The sequence below is a fragment of the Phacochoerus africanus genome, chromosome 2, assembly GCF_016906955.1.
Source record: "Phacochoerus africanus isolate WHEZ1 chromosome 2, ROS_Pafr_v1, whole genome shotgun sequence".
NCBI classification, from domain to species: Eukaryota; Metazoa; Chordata; class Mammalia; order Artiodactyla; family Suidae; genus Phacochoerus; species Phacochoerus africanus.
The window spans coordinates 117,591,492-117,611,628 of NC_062545.1; the positions used below are offsets into that span (position 1 = coordinate 117,591,492).

General features: G+C 34.1%; 1 protein-coding gene across 8 annotated transcripts in view; it reads right to left on the reverse strand.

The window, feature by feature from the left end:
• The window catches only part of TEX9 (testis expressed 9), a 302,725-nt gene that overhangs the window by 165,146 nt on the left and 117,442 nt on the right, over positions 1–20,137 (reverse strand). For 4 of the 8 annotated variants that reach the window (XM_047766284.1, XM_047766282.1, XM_047766281.1 and 1 more), the window contains exons 3-6: positions 12,148–12,211; positions 10,572–10,651; positions 2,785–2,833; positions 1,950–2,032 (exon numbers count right to left, since the gene is read on the reverse strand). In XM_047766284.1, the coding sequence (XP_047622240.1) occupies positions 1,950–2,032; positions 2,785–2,833; positions 10,572–10,651; positions 12,148–12,211 (276 nt within the window). The other 4 variants (XM_047766285.1, XM_047766283.1, XM_047766286.1 and 1 more) reach the window with 4 other exon arrangements.

The window sequence follows — 20,137 nt, forward strand, 5'->3', positions numbered from 1 at the left end:
CTCATATATACACACATGTGTGTGTGTATATATATATAAATACATCACCCCCACACACACTTCTATATCAAAACTTCAGGGTAACTACAAACCAAAAATCTACAATTGATACACAAACAAATAAGAAAAATCAACTCAAATACCACTCTAAAGATAGTCATCAAACCCCAAGAGGAGAGAATAAGAGAAGAAGGGAAGAAAAAAGAGCAACAAAAACGAATTCCAAACAGTTAATAAAATGGCAGTAAAAACACACATATCCCATAATTACCTTAAATGTCAATGGACTAAATGTCCCAACCAAAAGACATATGCTCGCAGAATGGATACAAAAACAAGACCCATATATATGCTGTCTTCAAGAGACTCACTTCACTTCTAGGGACACATACAAATTGAAAGTGAGAGGATGGAAGACAATATTCCATGCAGATGGGAGTCAAAAGCTGGAGTAGCAATACTCATATCAGACAAAATAGACCTTAAAATGAAGAATATTTTAAAAGACAAGGAAGGTCACTACAGCATGATCAAAGGATCAATCCCAGAAGAAGATACAAAAATTTTAAATATTTATGTACCCCACATAGGATCACCACAGTATATAAGGCAACTGCTAACAACCTTAAAAGGAGAAATTGACAATAACACAGTAATAGTGGGGGACTTTAACACCCTACTTATAGCAACGGACAGATCATCCAGACAGAAAATCAATAAGGAAACACAGGCCCTGAATGAAGCATTAGACCAGATGGACTTAATAGATATTTATAGGACATTCCATCCAAAAGCAACAGAATACACATTCTTCTCAAGCGCACACGGAACATTCTCTATGATTGATCACATCCTGGGCTACAAATCAAACCTCAGTAACGTTTAAGAAAATTGAAATCATACCAAGCATCTTTTCCAACCACAACGCTATACGACTGGAAACCAACAAGAAAAAAGTGTAAAAAGTAAACCTGAAGTCTAAAAACAAGACAACCCTTTCCAGTTATGTATGCATGTACATATGTATGTAGCATATATTCTCTTTTCTTCTATCAATGTATTTAAGATTTTTTCTTCCTTATCCTTTCACTCTATTTTGAGTCTTTTATTCAAAAAACAAAAACTTGATTTAGCCAACTAAAAGACACAAGAATTAACAATTTTTTTCCAGAATTATAATGCAATTATCAGTGTGGATAAGTAACAGACATATAATAATTTACTGTGAACTAGAAGCTGGTTGGTACAATCCACTGAAGGTATAACCCTCCTCTTCTAGAAGGTCTACTACCTTCAAAAAAACTCTTGGATCTCCTTTTCATGCTTAAAATACTAAAAAAAAAACTTTTTTCTCACCAAAAACAATAGAATGTAAATTATAACTACATTTTAGTTTTATTGAGAGCATGCTGAAATCATGCTGTATCTCAATGAACACAATACACAGTGTTCAAAAAGTATAAGACTAGTCAATTTGAGAGAAATAGGCAGAGAAAGACATCTAGGTTTTAGTCTTAGTTCTTAAAAAATATCTACCTAAAAATTACACTTTAAAAATTTGAAATGTGACAATTTTTCTTAAGAGAATACAAAATGTTCATTAATTGCTACAAGAAATTTCTGATTAGAAAATGCTTTAAATTATTAAATGTAGAGAAGATGGATACAGTGTATGTTTTGTATATTTTGGGTATAAAACAATCTACAGAAACAGAAAGTATTTAATAATTAAGAACAATGAGGAGTTTTCTTGTGGCATAGCAGGTTACGGATCTGGCATTTTCACTGACAAAGCTTAGGTCACTCCTGTGGCACAGATTTGGTCCCTGGCCTGTGAATTTCCACATGTAACAGGCATGGCAAAAAAAAGAAAAAAGAAAAAAGAAAGAATGATACTGTAAATTACAAAACTTATAATAGAAAGTAATATTGTAAAAACTGTACTATACCTTAAATTTGTTTTTCTTCCTTTACTTGTGGAGTGTAGTTTGTTTTGAACTTTGTTTAGTGGATCAACATTTTTGTTATTTGGCTACATGAAAAGGATTAAAACTATTGATTAATTAATTAGATTCTAATCACTTGCCAAGGAAGGCAATTTTTTAAATACAAGGAATTGCCATAGAAGAATTCCAATTTTTGCAGAATTAATCAAATTGTATTTTAAGGAATCCCCAGAACTGTACAGCTAGAAAAGACCTAGTTATCACTGGGACCAAGAACTACAAAGATAAGAAAATGAGTCCCAAAGTTCAAGGATATTCAGCTAGCTAGTTAAACTGTATGTTCTGATCACAGAATTTAATTTTCCTCACTGATTGTCCTTCAGACGGGCTTCCACATACACTGTTCCCTAGGTGTAGCTCCCCACAGGTGGGGAACTTGTACATCCCAGTATGCCCAGCACGTGGAGGGGTGGTTTCTACAACGTAAACATTAAAATGAAAGTATATCCCTTCCAAATCACCTTCTTCTATATGAGTACTTTTTTCTCTCAGATCTTCTATCTAGCAAAGATAAGCTTTAGAGAAAAACTAGAAATAGCTAACAGACTAATTTCACTTAGAGTTTCTCCAATGCACTTCCAATGTTCAGTGAAATTATGAGGCAAAAAAGGGATTCAATTTATTTTATGAGCACCATTTCATAACGGCCTCTTTTCTGAATATCAAGGCTTATATGCTATAGAGTCATACCCCTTCTCTATTTTGTCTAAGAAAAGTCTAAAAAACAAACTTAATTCTACAGAATGTAATTATATTCCCAAAAAGTTTGATTTCATACCTTAGTTTCTAAATGTAAATGAACTGTCCCTTCAGATGATAATGGACCTCTACAGATAAAAAAAAATAAACATCATATATTAATAATAGATGATACTAAACTGACACAATAAAATTCAAGAGCAATTATACTTGAAAGGAAATATATATAACTATCAAGTAGACTTTGCTGTCATTCTAATAATAGACAAGTTAATTTATTTTGAATGAGTGTCACACACATGAGAAGTGTTTTGCTTAAATAATTTACCTTTGAGATGCTATACTAATGTGCCAATATTTTTGTAGGAAAATGTAGCACAAATTTTAATGAATGGAAATCATAGAGAGTAATTATTGGCTACACAAAGGATTATCTATCTTACAAAACTATTCACCACAGGACTTTTTATTGTAAGGCCACTCAATGTTATTCTTTGTCTTATGCATTTAAATACTTGGTCAGTGTCCACTTACCCATTACATTATTAACTTCTTGATGGTAGTAATCATGCCTGCTTTGTTCACTGCTCCATGCCTACTATTTGGCATAGTGCCTGGCACATAAGCTCTTAAATTGACACTAAATAAATATTTTTAACATGTATAAATAAATATATCTAAAATACAATTAATTTTTATGCACAAGGTTTTCTAAATATGTTTGCAGTTTAAAACAGGAGTTCCCTTCTTGGCTCAGTGCTTAAGGAACCTGACTGGGATCCATGAAAATGCAAGTTCAATCCCTGGCCTCACTTAGTGGGTTAAGGAGGCTTAAGGATCAAGCGTTAGCATGAGCTGTGATGTAGGTTGCAGACATGGCTGAGATCCTGCATTGTTGTGGTGTAGGCTGGCAGCTGCAACTCTGATTCAACCCCTAGGCTGGGAACCTCCACATGCCACAGGTGTGGACCTAAAAAAAGCAAGCAATAAATAAATAAATAAGTGTATAGTTTAAAATAAAGAATGCTTATTGAGGTCTGCAAACTATGGCCCACAGGTTCAGTCACCCATATTCATTTATTTACACATTGTCCATAGCTGCTTTCACAACAGCCAAGTTTCAGCTGCAACAAAGAATGGAGAGCCAAAAAATCCAAAAATATTTAGTCTTGGTCTTTACAGGAAAAAGCCACTTGTCCTTGATCAATTTTGTAGGTCATCTCCAACACTTGTACTGATATTTCTAAAAACCTACCACCTCAGTATCTATTGCTGCTATGCCCTGAGAACTCCTAAACAAAGTAGATGACTTAAAAACAAAATTACTTTCCATCAGATGCTACCTACTGCCACCTAATAAGATATATAGGATTTTTTCAATATTAAACACAAACATGTAGTTAATACAGATGTTATTAAATAGGGCCTCTTAAAGTCTCTTCATAAGTGGTACTGGGAAAACTGGGCAGCTACATGCAAAAGAATGAAATTAGAACTAACACCATAAACAAAAATAAACTCACAATGGATTAAAGACCTAAATGTTAAGGAAGGATACTATAAAACTCTTAGAGGAAAACACAGGCAGAATATTCTTTGACATAAATCACAGGAATATCTTTTTGGATCCACTTCTTAGAGTACTGAAAATAAAAACAAAAATAAACAAGTGGGACTTAATTTTAAAAGCTTTCACACAGCAAAGGAAACCATAAACAAAATGAAAATACAACCCACACAATGGGAGAAAATACTTGCAAAAGAAGCAACTGACAATGGATTAATTTCCAAAATACGCAAACATCTCATGAAGCATTATATCAAAAAACAAACAACCCAATCAAAAAAAGTCAGGTCTAAACACACACTTCTCCAAAGATGACATACAGCTAAAAAGCACATGAAAAGATGCTCAACATTGCTAAATACTAGAGAAATGCATCAAAACTGCAATGAGGTATCACCTCACACCAGTCAGAATAGCTACCATCAAATAGTCTACAAACAATAAATTATATTGGAGAGGGTACAGAGAAAAGGGAACCCTCCTACACTGTTGGTGGTAATGTAAATTGGTACAACTGCCATGGAAAACAGTTTGGAGGATCCTTAAAAAACTAAAAATAGAACTATCATACTACCATATGATCCAGCAATCCCATTCCTGGGCATCCATCCAGAGAAAAACCATAATTCAAAAAGATGCATGCATCCCAACTGCAGCACTATTTACAATAGACAAGACATGGAAGCAACTTAAATGTCCATTGACAGAGGAATGGCTAAAGAGGATGTGGTACATATATACAATGAAATATTACTCAGCCATAAAAAAGAATGAAATAATGTCATGTGCAGCAACATGGATGGACCTAGAGATGATCATACTAAGTGAAGTAAGTCAGACAAAGACAAGTATCATGTGATACCACTTATATGTGGCATTTTAAAAAATGATACAAATAAACTTATTTAAGAAATAGAAACAGACTCAGACTTCAAAAACAAATCTATGGTTACCAAAGAAGAAAGGTCAGGAGGAGGGAAGGACTGGGAGCCTGGGATGGCATATGTACCCTATGATATACAGAATGGATGGTCAACAGGGACCTGCTGTATTGCATAGGGACATCTACTCAATATACTGTGATAACCTAAATGGGAATGAAAATGTGCATATGTAAAACTGAACTACTCTGCTGTACAGCAGAAGTTAATACAACATTGTAAATCAACAATAATTCAATTAAAAAACAAACTAGAAACCACTCTGGGAAGGAAGAAAGAAGGGCTTTCAAAATATCTTAAAATTAGAGACTAAGGAATCATTCTCACATATGACATGAAAATGTTTCTGAAGTTTATACAAATTTAAAGTGTCCTCTTTAATTACCCTCGTTTTAAATTACTATTTGCCATTTCCTTACATTTTCTACATCTTCTGTCTCTCACCCCAACCATATACACATCCAAATCAACCAAAAGACATTTAACATTTATCTGTCTCCCTCAGGTTTAGCAGAGTCCTATTACTTTGTTACTGTATTTCCCTGAAAAATGAACTAAAACACAGTATTCAGATTTTTTGTTGTTGTTGTTAAACTTCTCCATGAAAGTCTGTGTGTAATATGATTAAAATAATTTAGCCTTGCTTCCAGGAAAAACAAAGCTGAAGGACAGGTATGTTATACCATCAGGAAACTAAAGAATGCTCCCCTCCCAAAAAAAAGAATGGTTTCCCTACCATATTTCTGCAGGCAGAGTAACCCTTGATGTTGAAGACCTATTACAGTAAGCACTGCCTGACTGTAATCATTTAGGTCAATTGTCATTGTTCCAAGCTGAAATATTGTTTCTTTACAGTATTACCTCTCATCTTTAGCAATTCCCTATAGTCATGTGCCATATTTCACAAGGTAAAAGCCATTTGTTCAAATAGTAGCATTAAAAAAAAAAAGGGCACCTGATCTAGGTAAACAGAGGTGTCACCAACACTTTGCATTTATGGAACATTTAGTAAAAGACAACCAACAGATTTACTTTCAAGTCTGTAAAATCAGTCTATCACTTACTTCAACAGAAGCCAGGGATTAGCAGTTGTTACTATCATTTCAATCTTTTTGTTTACTAGATAAAAGCTGTGCCTAATTCTTATTTGTAATCCAAATTTTGGTATTTTGATAACTGTCCAACATCACTTTCCATATAAATATCAGAAAGTATTCCATATAACAATGAAAAGTAGTTTTATGTTATATGTACATATACATATTTGTATATTAAAAGATATAAAAATATTATTATGGAATTTTTTAATATCAAAAAATATATTTAAAAGCAACACACTAAGCATTAACTCCTTGGAAGCAAGACCTGCTCCGTTTACTCACCATTATACCACCAGTACAATAATGAGTTCAAATTTATTTGGACCAGGCACTAATGGTGCTCAAAAAGTACTTTCTTTAGGTTTACTAAGAAATAATTCACATACAGTAAAACAAACTCTTTTTAGATGTACATTTCTGCAAACTTTAACAAACTTACATTGTCATATAACCAGAACAACCAAGGTAGAGAATATTTCTATCATTTCAAAAAGTTCCCTTGTACCCCTTTGCAGTTAATTCCATAGTCAAGTCCCACAAAACCATCACTAATCCAGTTTCTGTCCTTATAGTTTTACCTTTTCTAAATTATACAGTAAATTCATTTTTTAGTCTGGCTTCTTTCACTCAGCATCCATGCTATTGCTGTATCAGTAGTTCACTGCTTTTAATTGCCAAGTAGTATTCAACTGCATGGATATACCATAATTTATCTATTCACCATTTGATGGATGTCTGAGTTGTTTCCAGTTTGGGGCAGTTATGAATAACACTGCTTAAAAACCTGCATGCAAGTTTTTGCTTGGACATATATATATCTGGAGGGGAACTGCTGGATCATATGCAATAATTATTTCTGAGTAAAAGAAAAATGTCCCAATATTTCAAGTATGAGCCAAATATACTGCCACTTTAGTAACATTTATTTTTTGTTTCTAAGGTTTCTAAGGTATTAGACTCTCTTAGGGCTGTGAAACTCTCACAACCTGCTTTTTCCATCTTAGAAGTCTGGGAAGGCTCATAGCTATCTTAAGATTTAAAAAATCACAAACAGTTTTAGTCCACCACTCTTATAGTTTCTTCACTGATACCTACTGAGTAGGTATCTCAGTAGATACCTCTAGTAGCTCTCAAAACCTACTGATTATCTATTTGATTGCAGTCAGTTCCCTATGCCAATACCACACTCACAGTTCTTTCTAAGATTATTTCTTTACCCTGAAACTCCTCTCCCTTCCTCCCTCTTCTCCTCCCCGCAAACAACTTAAAAATGGGTTATTTCGAGGCTGTCAGGGTTCTATGAGGAGACTACTACCTTTGGTTAGATCTTTGCCCTGAGCTCCTTCATCCAACTTGATAGCTTCACTAGGAGCCATTTAATATGATCCTTGCCCTGAAAAACCTAAATCCATTGGCAAGTTTTATCAATGGTTGTGAAGACCACATCTTTAGTCTGAATTTTGCCTCAAGGATGAGCTTAAATAGGTTTTTGTTTCTCAAACTTTTAACAATTTTATCTCATAATTTTTGAAGTCTAAGAACAGCTAACTCTACAAAGCAAAGGTAATCAAGACCGTGTAGTACTGGCTTAAAAGCTTATATACAGATAAATGGAATAGAACTAAGTGTCTCAAAATAAAACCATGTGATATGTCTCTGGTCAGGTGATTTTTTTTTTCTTTTTTGGCTGTATCCACAGCATATGGATGCTGGGCTAAGGACTGAAACTAAGCCACAGCTGGCAGATCCTTAACACATTGTGCCACAGTGGGAACACCTAACCAGGTTACTTTTGTCAAGGGTGCCAAGACCATTCAATGGAAGAAAGAATAGTCTTCCAAATAAATGGTGCTGAAACAAATGAACATCCACATGCCAAAGAATGAAGGTTGATGCTTATCTCATACTATAAAAAAGCCCTCAAAATGAATCAGAGACTTAATTGTAAGAGCTAAAACCACAAAATTCTCTAGAAGAAAACAGAGATAGATCTTAATGACCTTGGATTTAGCAATGGATTATTAGATATGACTCTAAAACTACAGGTAACAAAGAAAAAAAATAGATAAATCAGACCTCATCAAAATTAGAAGCAGGTGACTTTTTCAATGTTACAAGGCATCTAATTCCTAGAATTTCCATATTCCCTTTCATTTCTGCTTGCAAAACAGCCAAGTATTTTCTGAACTTGTCTTTTTCTTATAATACAGTGCAAATACAGCTAGTAGTAACAGCACATACTAATAATCTGTTTTCCAACCTCTTCCCTTAGTTCATGAGACATCTCTTAGACTTTCCAAATTACAAAAGGTGATGGTTTAACTTCAGCACTATTTGCAATAGCCAAGACCTGGAAACAACCTAAATGTCCATTGACAGATGAATGGATTAGAAGATGTGATATATACACAATGGAACACTATTCAGTCATAAAAAGAACAAAATAACACCATTTGCAGCAACATCGATGGAGCAAGAGACTCTCATACTAGTGAAGTAATTCAGAAAGAGAAAGACAAATACCATAATATCACTTATATCTGGAATCTAATATATGGTACAAATGAACCTATCTACAGAAAAAAACTCATAGACGTGGAGTACAGATTTGTGGTTGCCAAGGGGGAGGGGGAGAGGGATGGATGAGAGTTTGGGGTTGGTAGATGCAAACTATAGCATTTGGAGGGGGTAGGCAATGAAGTCCTGCTGTATAGCACAGGGAACGGTATCTAGTCACTTGTGCTGGAACATGATAGAAGATAATGTTAGAAAAAGAATGTATGTGTATATGTAACTGGGTCACTTTGCTGTATAGCAGAAATTGACAGAACATTGTAAATCAACTGTAACAATTTAAAAAAAAAAAACCTCAGAAAACTAAAAAAACCCCACAAACAATCTGATTTAAAAATGGGCAATAGAGGGAGCTCCTGTTGTGGTGCAGGGGAAACGAATCCGACTAGGAACCATGAGGTTACGGGTTCCATCCCTGGCCTCGCTCAGTGGGTTAAGGATCCGGCCTTGCCATGAGCTGTGGTATAGGTTGCAGATGTGGCTCGGATCCTGCATTGCTGTGACTCTGGCATAGGCTGGCAGCTGTAGCTCCTATTAAGACCCCTGTCCTGGGAACTTCATATGCCGTGGGTGTGGCCAAAAAAAGCAATAAATAAATAAATAAATAATATATAAATCAGTAAATAAACACTGGCAAAAGATGTGAATAGACACTTCTCCAAAGAAGACATAGAGATGGTCAACAAACACATGAAAGATGTTCAATATCAGTAATAATCAGTGAAATGTGAATCAAAACCACAATGAGATGTCACTTCACACCTGTAAAAGTGGCTTTTATCAAAAGGACAAGAGATAGCAAATGCTGGCAAAGTTGTGGAGAAAAGAGAGCACTTGTACACTGGTGGAGGCAATATAATTTGGTACACCCAATATGGAAAACATTATGGAGATTCCTCAAAAATTAAAAATATAACTATCGTATGATCCAGCGATCTGTAAATAAATAAAAATCCACCTCTGGATATTTATCCAAAGAAAATGAAAACACTAATTTTGTCATATACCTGCACCCCCAATGTTCACTGCAACATTATTTATAATAGCCTAGACATGGCAACAACCTAAATGTTCATCAACAGATAAAACAGGTAAAGAAGACATGCTATATTTACCTGAATATTATTCAGCCATAAAAAGAATGAAATCTTGCCATTGTGACAAGTAGATAGACCTCAAGAGCATTATGCTAAGTGAAATAAGTCAGAGAAAGACAAATATCATGTGACCTCACTTATATGTAGAATCTAAATAAGAACAAACACCAAGTCTGTAGATAGAGAACAGATGGGTGGTTGCCAGAGGCTGGTTGGTGGGAGTGAGGAAATGGGAGAAGGGAGCTAAAGGGTACAAATTTCTAATTATAAAACAAATAAGTCATGAGGATGTAATGTATGACAAGGCAACTAAATCATACTATACTGCATATTTGAAAGCTTCTAAAGGAGTAGATCTTAAAAGTTCTCATCACAAAGAAAAAAGATCCTGTAACTATGTACGGATATTAACTAGACTTACTGTAGTGAACACTTCACAATATATACAAATATTAAATCATTATGTTGTACACCTAAAACTAGTATAACATTGCATGTCAATTATACCTTAAAGAAACAGGAAACAATCTTAAAGCATTTACCCAGTAAGAAAAAATTTAATGTATCTGAGAATTTAAGTCACTTACCTTAAGCTGTAATCATCTTTCTCTTCATATGATTTAATTTGTGTTGGAAAAGACCTAGATCGTACTTCTTGCTGATCTCTCTAGTTAAATGAGTAAAGATAAGTCATATAGGAAAACCCCCACAAAACTAGGATATATTCAATTACCTTTCTGATAATTAATTATTTCAGAATTGTCCACAATTTCTATAAAATCAAGGCAGAGAATTATAAAAGTTTTTGGTATAAAAATAAGGTCTCTAACAATGTAGTTTCACCCTTCATTCATTCTTAGTTAAGAGAGTCAATGCTAAGGGAAATTTTTAAGAATGTTAATACCTTTATATGATCCTAGCTGACTCCTGCTTCCCAACTACATTAGAGCTTCCATCTCTTGTAACATGCAAAGCAAATAAGGCTCACAAGAAATTAATATATAAATAAATTTAATGGGTAAAAAACTTGTCTGAAATTAGACAAATTTCCATGTTAAGAAGACCACATAGAAATGAAAGTGCTACAAATGAAGCACTAAGAGTAACAGCTTTTGGGGAAGATATATCAATTTGAAAGTAAGAAAACAAAAATTCATTGTGGCAAAAAGTTAAGTCCATTAGAGGACTCTGAGCAGAATACATAATAATTTTTTTCTGGATTTCTTTAAATACTTTCCTGCTCTTTAGAAACTGACAAAAACTAAAAGATGTAAGAAAAATATTTATTTTTCAGTAAAATATTTAATTACAAATGCAACTAGCAAAACTGTAACCATTATCTAAATACATTACCCGAAATTTTATACGTTTCTTATTCCTAAACCAGCAAATAATGATGGATCTGTGTAAGGTATTAAAATAAAACATTGCCGATTCTTCCCTGCCCCCATAAACTCCAAAGTGGGTGGGATGGGATATAAATGAAAGAGAATTATAATTAAATGAGAATTAAAACTGAAAAAAGTTTGAAAACAGCTACTTTCTTCTTCTAAGGACTACTATTATCAATTAATAATGGGAATGTTGATACATAAGGAGGGATGCTTAAAGTAGAAATAACCAACTTGGTAGCCAGAATGGGGCAAAATACGCTTACATTGTCCAGTGATACAACCTCACTACTTTCTTCCTGACTATAAGTCTGATTATGGTCTAGCCCTAAGAATCTGAGTTCCATCCAACTGCATAGTTTAAGGAACAGGTTACCATCTGAGTATTAGTGGTAACTGTTACCCTTTATTCAACTTCTGTCCACTTGTTTCCATCCTTACTGAAATACCAGTGTTAAATCTATGTAGCTACTCTCAAATTATTAATCTTAAAATAGCAGGAAAGATTATTAAATATTAATGCTCCTATCAATTAGATGATCGGAATATCTAAGTGGAAAACACTTCTTTAGTATCTTATAGAAAATGTGTGCTTATCAAAACCATATACATGCGTATAAACACATACCAATGCATATATTGGTGTTCAATGTATAATAATTCATTGATCTGAAAATTTATGGGCACTTTTCTGTATGTATGTTGTACATTAAATTAAAAAGTTAAAAACTAGCACTTACATGGAATTATTAATAACTTCACAGTTACTTACTATTACTTCCTCAGCTTGTCGAACCAGATCAGCAGTTTTTGCCTCTAATTCTGCATTTAAACGCCTAAAAGCAAAAAATAATTTAATAATTTGGACATACTGAAGACTGTAATACAAAATAAAAGCAATTAAATTTCAATAACTACACTTTTATCAACAAATGCCAAAACACACACATAACATTTTAATTTTAAAATTAACATAACTATTAGAAAACTTATCTCCAAATCCCCAATTCTTTCTTCTTTGTGGTAGAAATTCAAATGGTGCAACTCCTAGCTCTCTCTGTCCCTTAGTTCTGTTGGAATGATTTATTTGGGAAGAATAAAGTGGATGGCATCAACTCACTTCCACTCTCCATCTTCTTGAGATCAACTCCAGTGGGGACCAGGGGAACAGGAGTGGGGCAGAGGCCTGCTTTCAACTGAGGTGTCAGGTGACTGGGAAGGTAAATCTGGGGTTTAGTGAGCAGACCTGAAGTGGCTCACACTTCAGCTACATACTTCGGTATCAGTTTCACCAGAAATAGAGGTGATTATTTTTACCTCCACCTGTGACTCCTTTTTTTCCAATCTATCTGCAATCTAGCAAAGAATTGGAATACTATACGGCCCAATTAAGACTACAAGAATAGCAATGACATTGAAGGTAACTTTTTAAAGGAAAAAAATTGCTCCTCCAATCATTTTTAATATTCCCTAATTTTCATCTGTAGCACATATGCAATTTTGTACTGTCATCCCAGAATAATATAGATGAAATATGTTTATCTCTATATATAATTTTTATAATCAGTACTTTAAATGGCTATAAAGTATTTTAATGAGTTGAATTTAACATAATTACTAAACTGTTTCTCTTGTTAGTTCAAGTCCCCATCTCAGTTTTAAAGGTTAACATTACAGTAAATATCCTCAAAAACATGTAACTTTCAAATTCTATTCACAGGTCACATTTCTAGGCTCTTTAGAAGTTTTATGAAGAAAATAAAGCAATTTTTAACATGAAATGTTTTACTGTTTCTTTGTTTAAGGTATGTGATTCAGAAGTAACACAAAAGCCAGTGATGACCCCCACTCCCAAGGGGGAAAAAAAAAGCAGTATCTTATCTCTTAAAACAGTCTGATGTTTTAAGAATTATTTTTAAATCTTAGGATGAGTTAATCAAAAGAAAAATATCTAATAAAGTCTTAAAAGTTGTATTCAAAATGCTTTTACCTGATTTTTCACATTTCCCTAGTAAAACCATTAGAGGTTCTGATCAATAGAGATAACTAGGAAGGCCATTATTCTTCTGCTGCAAACCTATGAAAATCCTGGATAAAATGTAACAAAGCCAATACTGCTAAACTCAAACTTGGGCAAGGAAAATACCCCAGTACTAAAAATAAAGCAGCAACTCAAAATGAGAGCAGTAAACAGGAACAGGAGCCAAAACGGCTTAACAGCTAGAAATTGATGCACATGAGAGAGTCATGAAGGGCTACACCTGTGAACCACAGACTACAAAAACACTACCCATAACCTTAGGTGAACAGAAATGAAACTAGAGCCAAGTGTGGAAAAGATTCTCTTGTGAGTAATTAGAGCACACAGGATTGTAGTCCAAGTTCATCTTACCCAGATGGTACAGGGACACCATGCCAAAACTTTAATATAGAAAGTTGGCTTTGAACCAGTGAAAACTCTGATAAGCTAACAAAGTTAAATGCAAAACCACCATTAGGGACATTTACTCATCTATAACACATGCAATTCTCTCAGAAAGCAAATCCTGCTAAAGATGATTTCATGAAGTAATAAATTGCATTAAGAAACAAGTCCTCACAGGGGACAATCAGCAGATGAAACAAAATTTGCATCATAAGAACTGGAGATAATAAAACAATCTAAGAAAGAATCTTAAAGCACTTTAAAAAAAAAATAGAAACCATTAAGCAAGAACCAGCCATTGTGAACACATATTCAAAAAACAAACAAAAAAACCCAAAAAATAGTGAATTTGGAAAAGAACCAAAGAGAAATCACATAAATGGAAACATAGTTAATGTATTTAAAAACCCAAATGCAATAGATAAGCTGAACAATAGAATGTACTGAAGAGGGAATCAATGAATTAGAAGGTAGATAGAGGAAATCACCAGCAAAGAGGTACAGAGAAAAAAAAAAAAAGATAAAGATGCAAAAGAGAAGTTAACATCCACTAAAGACAGGCTATATGACAAAGAGATTTATGCCTATCTAATAGACATTGCAGAAGGAAACCCCACAGGAGGAAATGTCAAAATTTGAAGAGATTCATTGAGCATAGTCTGAAGCTGGGGAGCGTGATATGTCCAGCTCTGTTCTTTCTCAGAACTGTTTTTCAGGGTCTTCTGTGTATTCATACAAATTTTAAAACTATTTACTCTAGTTCTGTAAAAAATTCCATTGGTATTTTCAAATGGATTGCAATGAATATGTCTTGCCTTGGGTAGTATGGTCATTTTAACATTAAATCTACTAATCCATGAATAGAGTATACCTTTCCATCTCTTAGTGTCATCTTGAATTTCTTTCATCAGGCGATAGTTTTCTGAGTACAGGTCTTTCACCTCATTAGGAAGGTTTATTACTAGGTATTTTATTCTTTCTGATCCAATCATAAATGGCATTCTTTCCTTAATTTCTATTTCTGATAGACTGTTGTTAGTGTATAGAGATGCAACGGATTTCTATATATTAATTTTGTATCCTGCAACTTTCCTGAATTCATTGATGAGCCGTACTAGCTTTTTGGTGGTGTCATTAGGATTTTCTATGCATAGTATCATGTCATCAGCAAACAGTAACAGTTTTACTCTTTCCTTTCAATTTGGATTCCTTTTATTTCATCTTTTTAATGTTGTCTGATTGCCATGGCTAGGACTTCCAATACTATGTTGAACGAAATTACTGAGTGAACATCTGTGTCTTGTTCCTGATCTTAGAGAAAAGCTTTTAGATTTTCACTATTGAGTATGATGTTAGCTGTGGGCTTCTCATCTATGGCTTTTATTATGTTGAAGTATGTTCCCTCTATTACCCACTTGGTAGAGAGTTTTTATCATAAATGCATGTTGAATTTTGTCAAAAGATTTTTCTTGCATCTATTGAGATGATCATATGATCTCTTTCCTCTTTTGTTAATGTGGTGTATCACATGGATTGATTTGCAGACAGTGAACCATTCTTGCATACCAGGTTAACTCTCACTTGATCATGGTGTATGATCCTTTTAATGTATTATGGTTTGGGTTTGTTAATGTTCTGTTGAGGATTTTTGCATTTATGTTCATCAGTGATATTGGTCTGTAATTGTCTTTTCTGTAATACCTTTGTATGGTTTTGGTATCAAGGCGATGCTGGCCTTATACAATGAGTTCAGAAGTGTTCCTTCCTCTGCAATTCTTTGAATAGCTTGAGAAGGATAAGTGTTAACTCCTCTAAATGTCTGATAGAATTCATCTGTGAAGACATTTGGTCCTGGACTTTTATTGTTTGGGAGCTGTTTTATTACTGATTCAGTCTCATTACTTGTACTTGGTCATATTTTCTATTTATTCCTGATTCAGTCATAGTAGATTGGACATTTCTAGGAATTTGTCCATTTCTTCCAGGTTTTCCATTTTATTGGCATATAGTTAGTTACAGTCATCTCTTATGATCCTTGGTATTTCGGTGGTGTCAGTTGTAACTTCTTTTTCATTTCTGATTTTACTGATTTGGGCTATCTGTTTTTCTTGATGAATCTAGCTAAAGGTTTATCAATTTAGTTTATCTTTTCAAAAAACTAGCTCTTAGTTTCACTAATCTCTGACATTGTTTTTTTTAAGTCTCTATTTCTTCTCTAAACTCTCTTTATTTCTTTCCTTCTACTAGCTATGGGATTTGTTTGTTCCTCTTTTTTCTAGTTTCTTGAGGTATAAATTAGGTTGTTCATTTGAGATTTTTCTTGTTTCCTCAGGCAGGCTCATATGGCTATAAACTTCCCTTTTTAGAACTGCTTTTGATGCGTCCAAGAGATTTTGGTTTGCTGTGTTTTCATTTTCATTCGTCCCCAGGAAAATTTTTTTTAATATCTTCTTTGATTTATTCAGTGATCCACTGATTGTTTAGTAGTGTATTGTTTAGCCTCCATGGGTTTGAGTTTTTTGCATTTTCATCCCTGTATGTAGTTGATGTCTAGTCTCACAGTGTCATAGTTGGAAAAGATGCTTGATATAATTTCAATTTTCTTAAATTTACTGAGTCTTGCTTTGTGGCCTCACATGTGATCGATCCTGGACAAGGTTCCATGTGCAACTGAAAAGCATGTTTATTCTGTTTTGAATAGAATATATATAAAAAATGAGTACATTTGGTCTACTGTGTCATGTAAAGCCAGTGTTTCATCATTGATTTTCTGTCTGGACGATCTGTCCACTGATGTAACTGGGGTGTTAAAGTCTACTACTGTTATTGTGTTATTGTCCTTTATGTATATTGTTATACACATTATTTATTTAGGTGCTCCTCTGCTGGGTGCAATATATTTACAATTGTTATATATTCTTTTTAGATTGATCTGTATATCATAATTCTACAAAGCTACAGGAGTCAAAACAGTACAAAAATAGACAAATAGATGAATGGGATAGAAGAGACAGCCTGGAAATCAACTGACACTTACATGGGCAATTAATCCATGATAAAGAAGGAAAAAATATTCAATGAGGAAAAGAGAGTGTCTTCAATAACTGTGGCTGGGAAGACTGCTGCTACATGTAAAAGAAATTAGAACATTTTCTCATACCATATACAAAAATAAACTCAAAATGGATTAAAGACTTAAATGTAAGACCATAAACCATAAAACTCTGAATAACATGGAGGCAGAACACTCTGACAAAGATCACGGCAGTATTTTTTTTTTTTTGAATCTGTCTTCTAAGGCAAAAGAAACAAAAACAAAAATAAACAAATAGGACCTAATTAAAATTAAAAGTTTTTGCAAAGGAAAGGAAATCACCAACAAAACAAAAAGACTGTCTACTGAATGGGAAAAAATATTTGCAAATGATACGACCAACAAGGTCATACCCAAAATATATAAACAGCTTATACTACTCAATATCAAAATAAAAACAAAAACAAAACCTGGTTAAAAAATAGGCAGACAGCTTGAATAAAAATTTTTCCACTCCCGGGTATATATATCCAAAGGAAATGAAAATACTACTTTGAAAAGATCCATGTACCCCAATGTTCACAGCAGTATTTACAACAGCCAAGATATGTAAGCTACCTAAACAGCCATCAACAGATGAACACATAAAGATTTGGTATATACATACAACAGAATATTATTCAGCCATTAAAAAGAATGAACATTTGCAATTTATAACAATACGAATGGATCTGAAGGGTATTATGTTTACTGAAATAAGAAAAAGACAAATACTGTGTATTATCATTTACATGTGAAATCTAAAAAACAAAGCAAATGAATGATGTAACCAAAGAGAAATAGATCCACTCAAATAAAGAATAAAATAGTGGTTACCAATGGGGAGAGGGAAAGGAAAGGGGCAATATAGGAATAGGGTGATTAAAAGATAAAAACTACTATGTATAAAATAAGCCACAAGCATATATTGTACAGTACAGGAAATATAGCCAATATTTTATAATAACTTTTTGTGGAGTATAATCTATAAAAATTTTGAATCCCTATGTTGTACACCTGAAACTAATATCATAAATCAAATATATCCCAATTTAAAAAAAATGAGAAATATTTGAAACTTAAAGAATATAGCAGACACATGCACCCGCATGTTCATTGCAGCACTATTCACAAGAGCCAGGACATGGAAACAACCCACATGTCCATCGACAGATGATTGGATTCGGAAGAGGTGGTATATATACACAATGGAATACTACTCAGCTGTAAAAAAGAATGACATCATGCCATTTGCAGCAACATGGATGGAACTAGAGACTCTCATACTGAGTGAAATGAGCCAGAAAGACAAAGACAAATACCATAGGATATCACTTATAACTGGAATCTAATATCCAGCACAAATGAACATCTCCTCAGAAAAGAAAATCATGGACTTGGAGAAAAGACTTGTGGCTGCCTGATGGGAGGGGGAGGGAGTGGGAGGGACCGGGAGCTTGGGCTTATCAGACACAACTTAGAATAGATTTACAAGGAGATCCTGCTGAATAGCATTGAGAACTTTGTCTAGATACTCATGTTGCAACAGAACAAAGGGTGGGGAAAAAAATGTAATTGTAATGTATACATGTAAGGATAACTTGATCCCCTTGCTGTACAGTGGGAAAAAAAAAAATAGAATGGATAAGCAGTGAGGTCCTACTGTACAGCACAGGGAACTATATCCAGTCTCTTGGGATAGACCATGATGGAAGATTTTATGAGAAAAAGAATGTATATCTATGTATGACTGGGCCACTATGCTGCACAGCAGAAATGGACTCAACACTGTAAATCAACTATCCCCTAATAAAAATAAACATAATTTAAAAAAAAAGAATATAGCAAAAGACAATACTTTTTTTAAAAAAGAGAGATAATGCTGACAATTTTCCAGAAATGAATAAAGATACAGATCTCAAGCAGAATTAAGAAAACAAATCCATACCTGTACACATCATAGTGAAACTGCAGAACTTCAAAGATATGGGGAAGTCTTTAAATTTCAAAGCAAATATTTTAAAAGAAGAGAGAAAGAGTTTACCAGCATGACTATCTTAAAAGCTGACAGTAGATAGCTCATTACTATCCCTAGATTCCAATGGACAATGAAATGTTTTTTTTTTTTTTTGGTGTTTTTGTCTTTTTAGGGCTGCATCCACAGCATATGGAGGTTCCCAGGCTAGGAGTTGAATCGGAGCTACAGCTGCCAGCCTAGACCACAGCCATAGCAAGGTCAGATATGAGCCACGTCTGCAACCTACACCACAGCTCACAGCAACGCCAGATCCTCAGACCACTGAGTGAGGCCAGGGATCAAACCTGCAACATCGTGGTTCCTAGTCGGATTCGTTTCCACTGCACCATGATGGGAACTCTGAAGTGGTATCTTTAATGGACCACCAGGCAGGAAGAAACTAGCCATCTGAAGTTCTATATTCAACTAAAGTATCTTTGAGGAATAAGTGACAAGTAAGAAAATTTTCAGGTAAGACTGGAGAATTTTTTTTTTTTTTGTCTTTTTGCCATTTCTTGGGCCGCTCTCACGGCATATGGAGGTTCCCAGGCTAAGGGTTGAATCGGAGCTGTGGCTGCCAGCCTACACCAGAGCCACAGCAACGCAGGATCCGAGCCGCGTCTGCAACCTACACCACAGCTCACGGCAACGCCGGATGGTTAACCCACTGAGCAAGGGCAGGGATCGAACCCGCAACCTCATGGTTCCTAGTCGGATTCGTTAACCACTGCGCCACGACGGGAACTCCAAGACTGGAGAATTTATGACTCAGATTTTCACAGAGAGAAGTAGTGAATGGTCTATGTTTCAGAAAAGAGGAAACAATCTAGAAAATAGAATCAATTGTCAAAGAAATGAGGAAACATGATGATAAATCCAAATTATTACAAAATATGGAAATAACAGGAAGGAGTATTCAAAGCAAAGGGATAAAACTATTATTTAACTTAGTAATTAATTAATTAATTAGTAAACAAAATAATATAAATAAATTCACTTGATAGAAGGCACAAATTACTAGAGAATATAAAAGAAATATTAATAACGATAAACTACATAAAAAGTTTGAAAATAAATGAATGAAAAAAAGATGTAACACCACTACATAATAATGAAAGGGATTATTCATCAAGAGAATTAAAATAAATCAAACAATATGACCCCAAATTATTAAAGGAAAAATTTAAAACTTGTAACTATAGTTTTTTTTAATGGGTGTTTTTCCCCCATGGACTTTATTAATATAG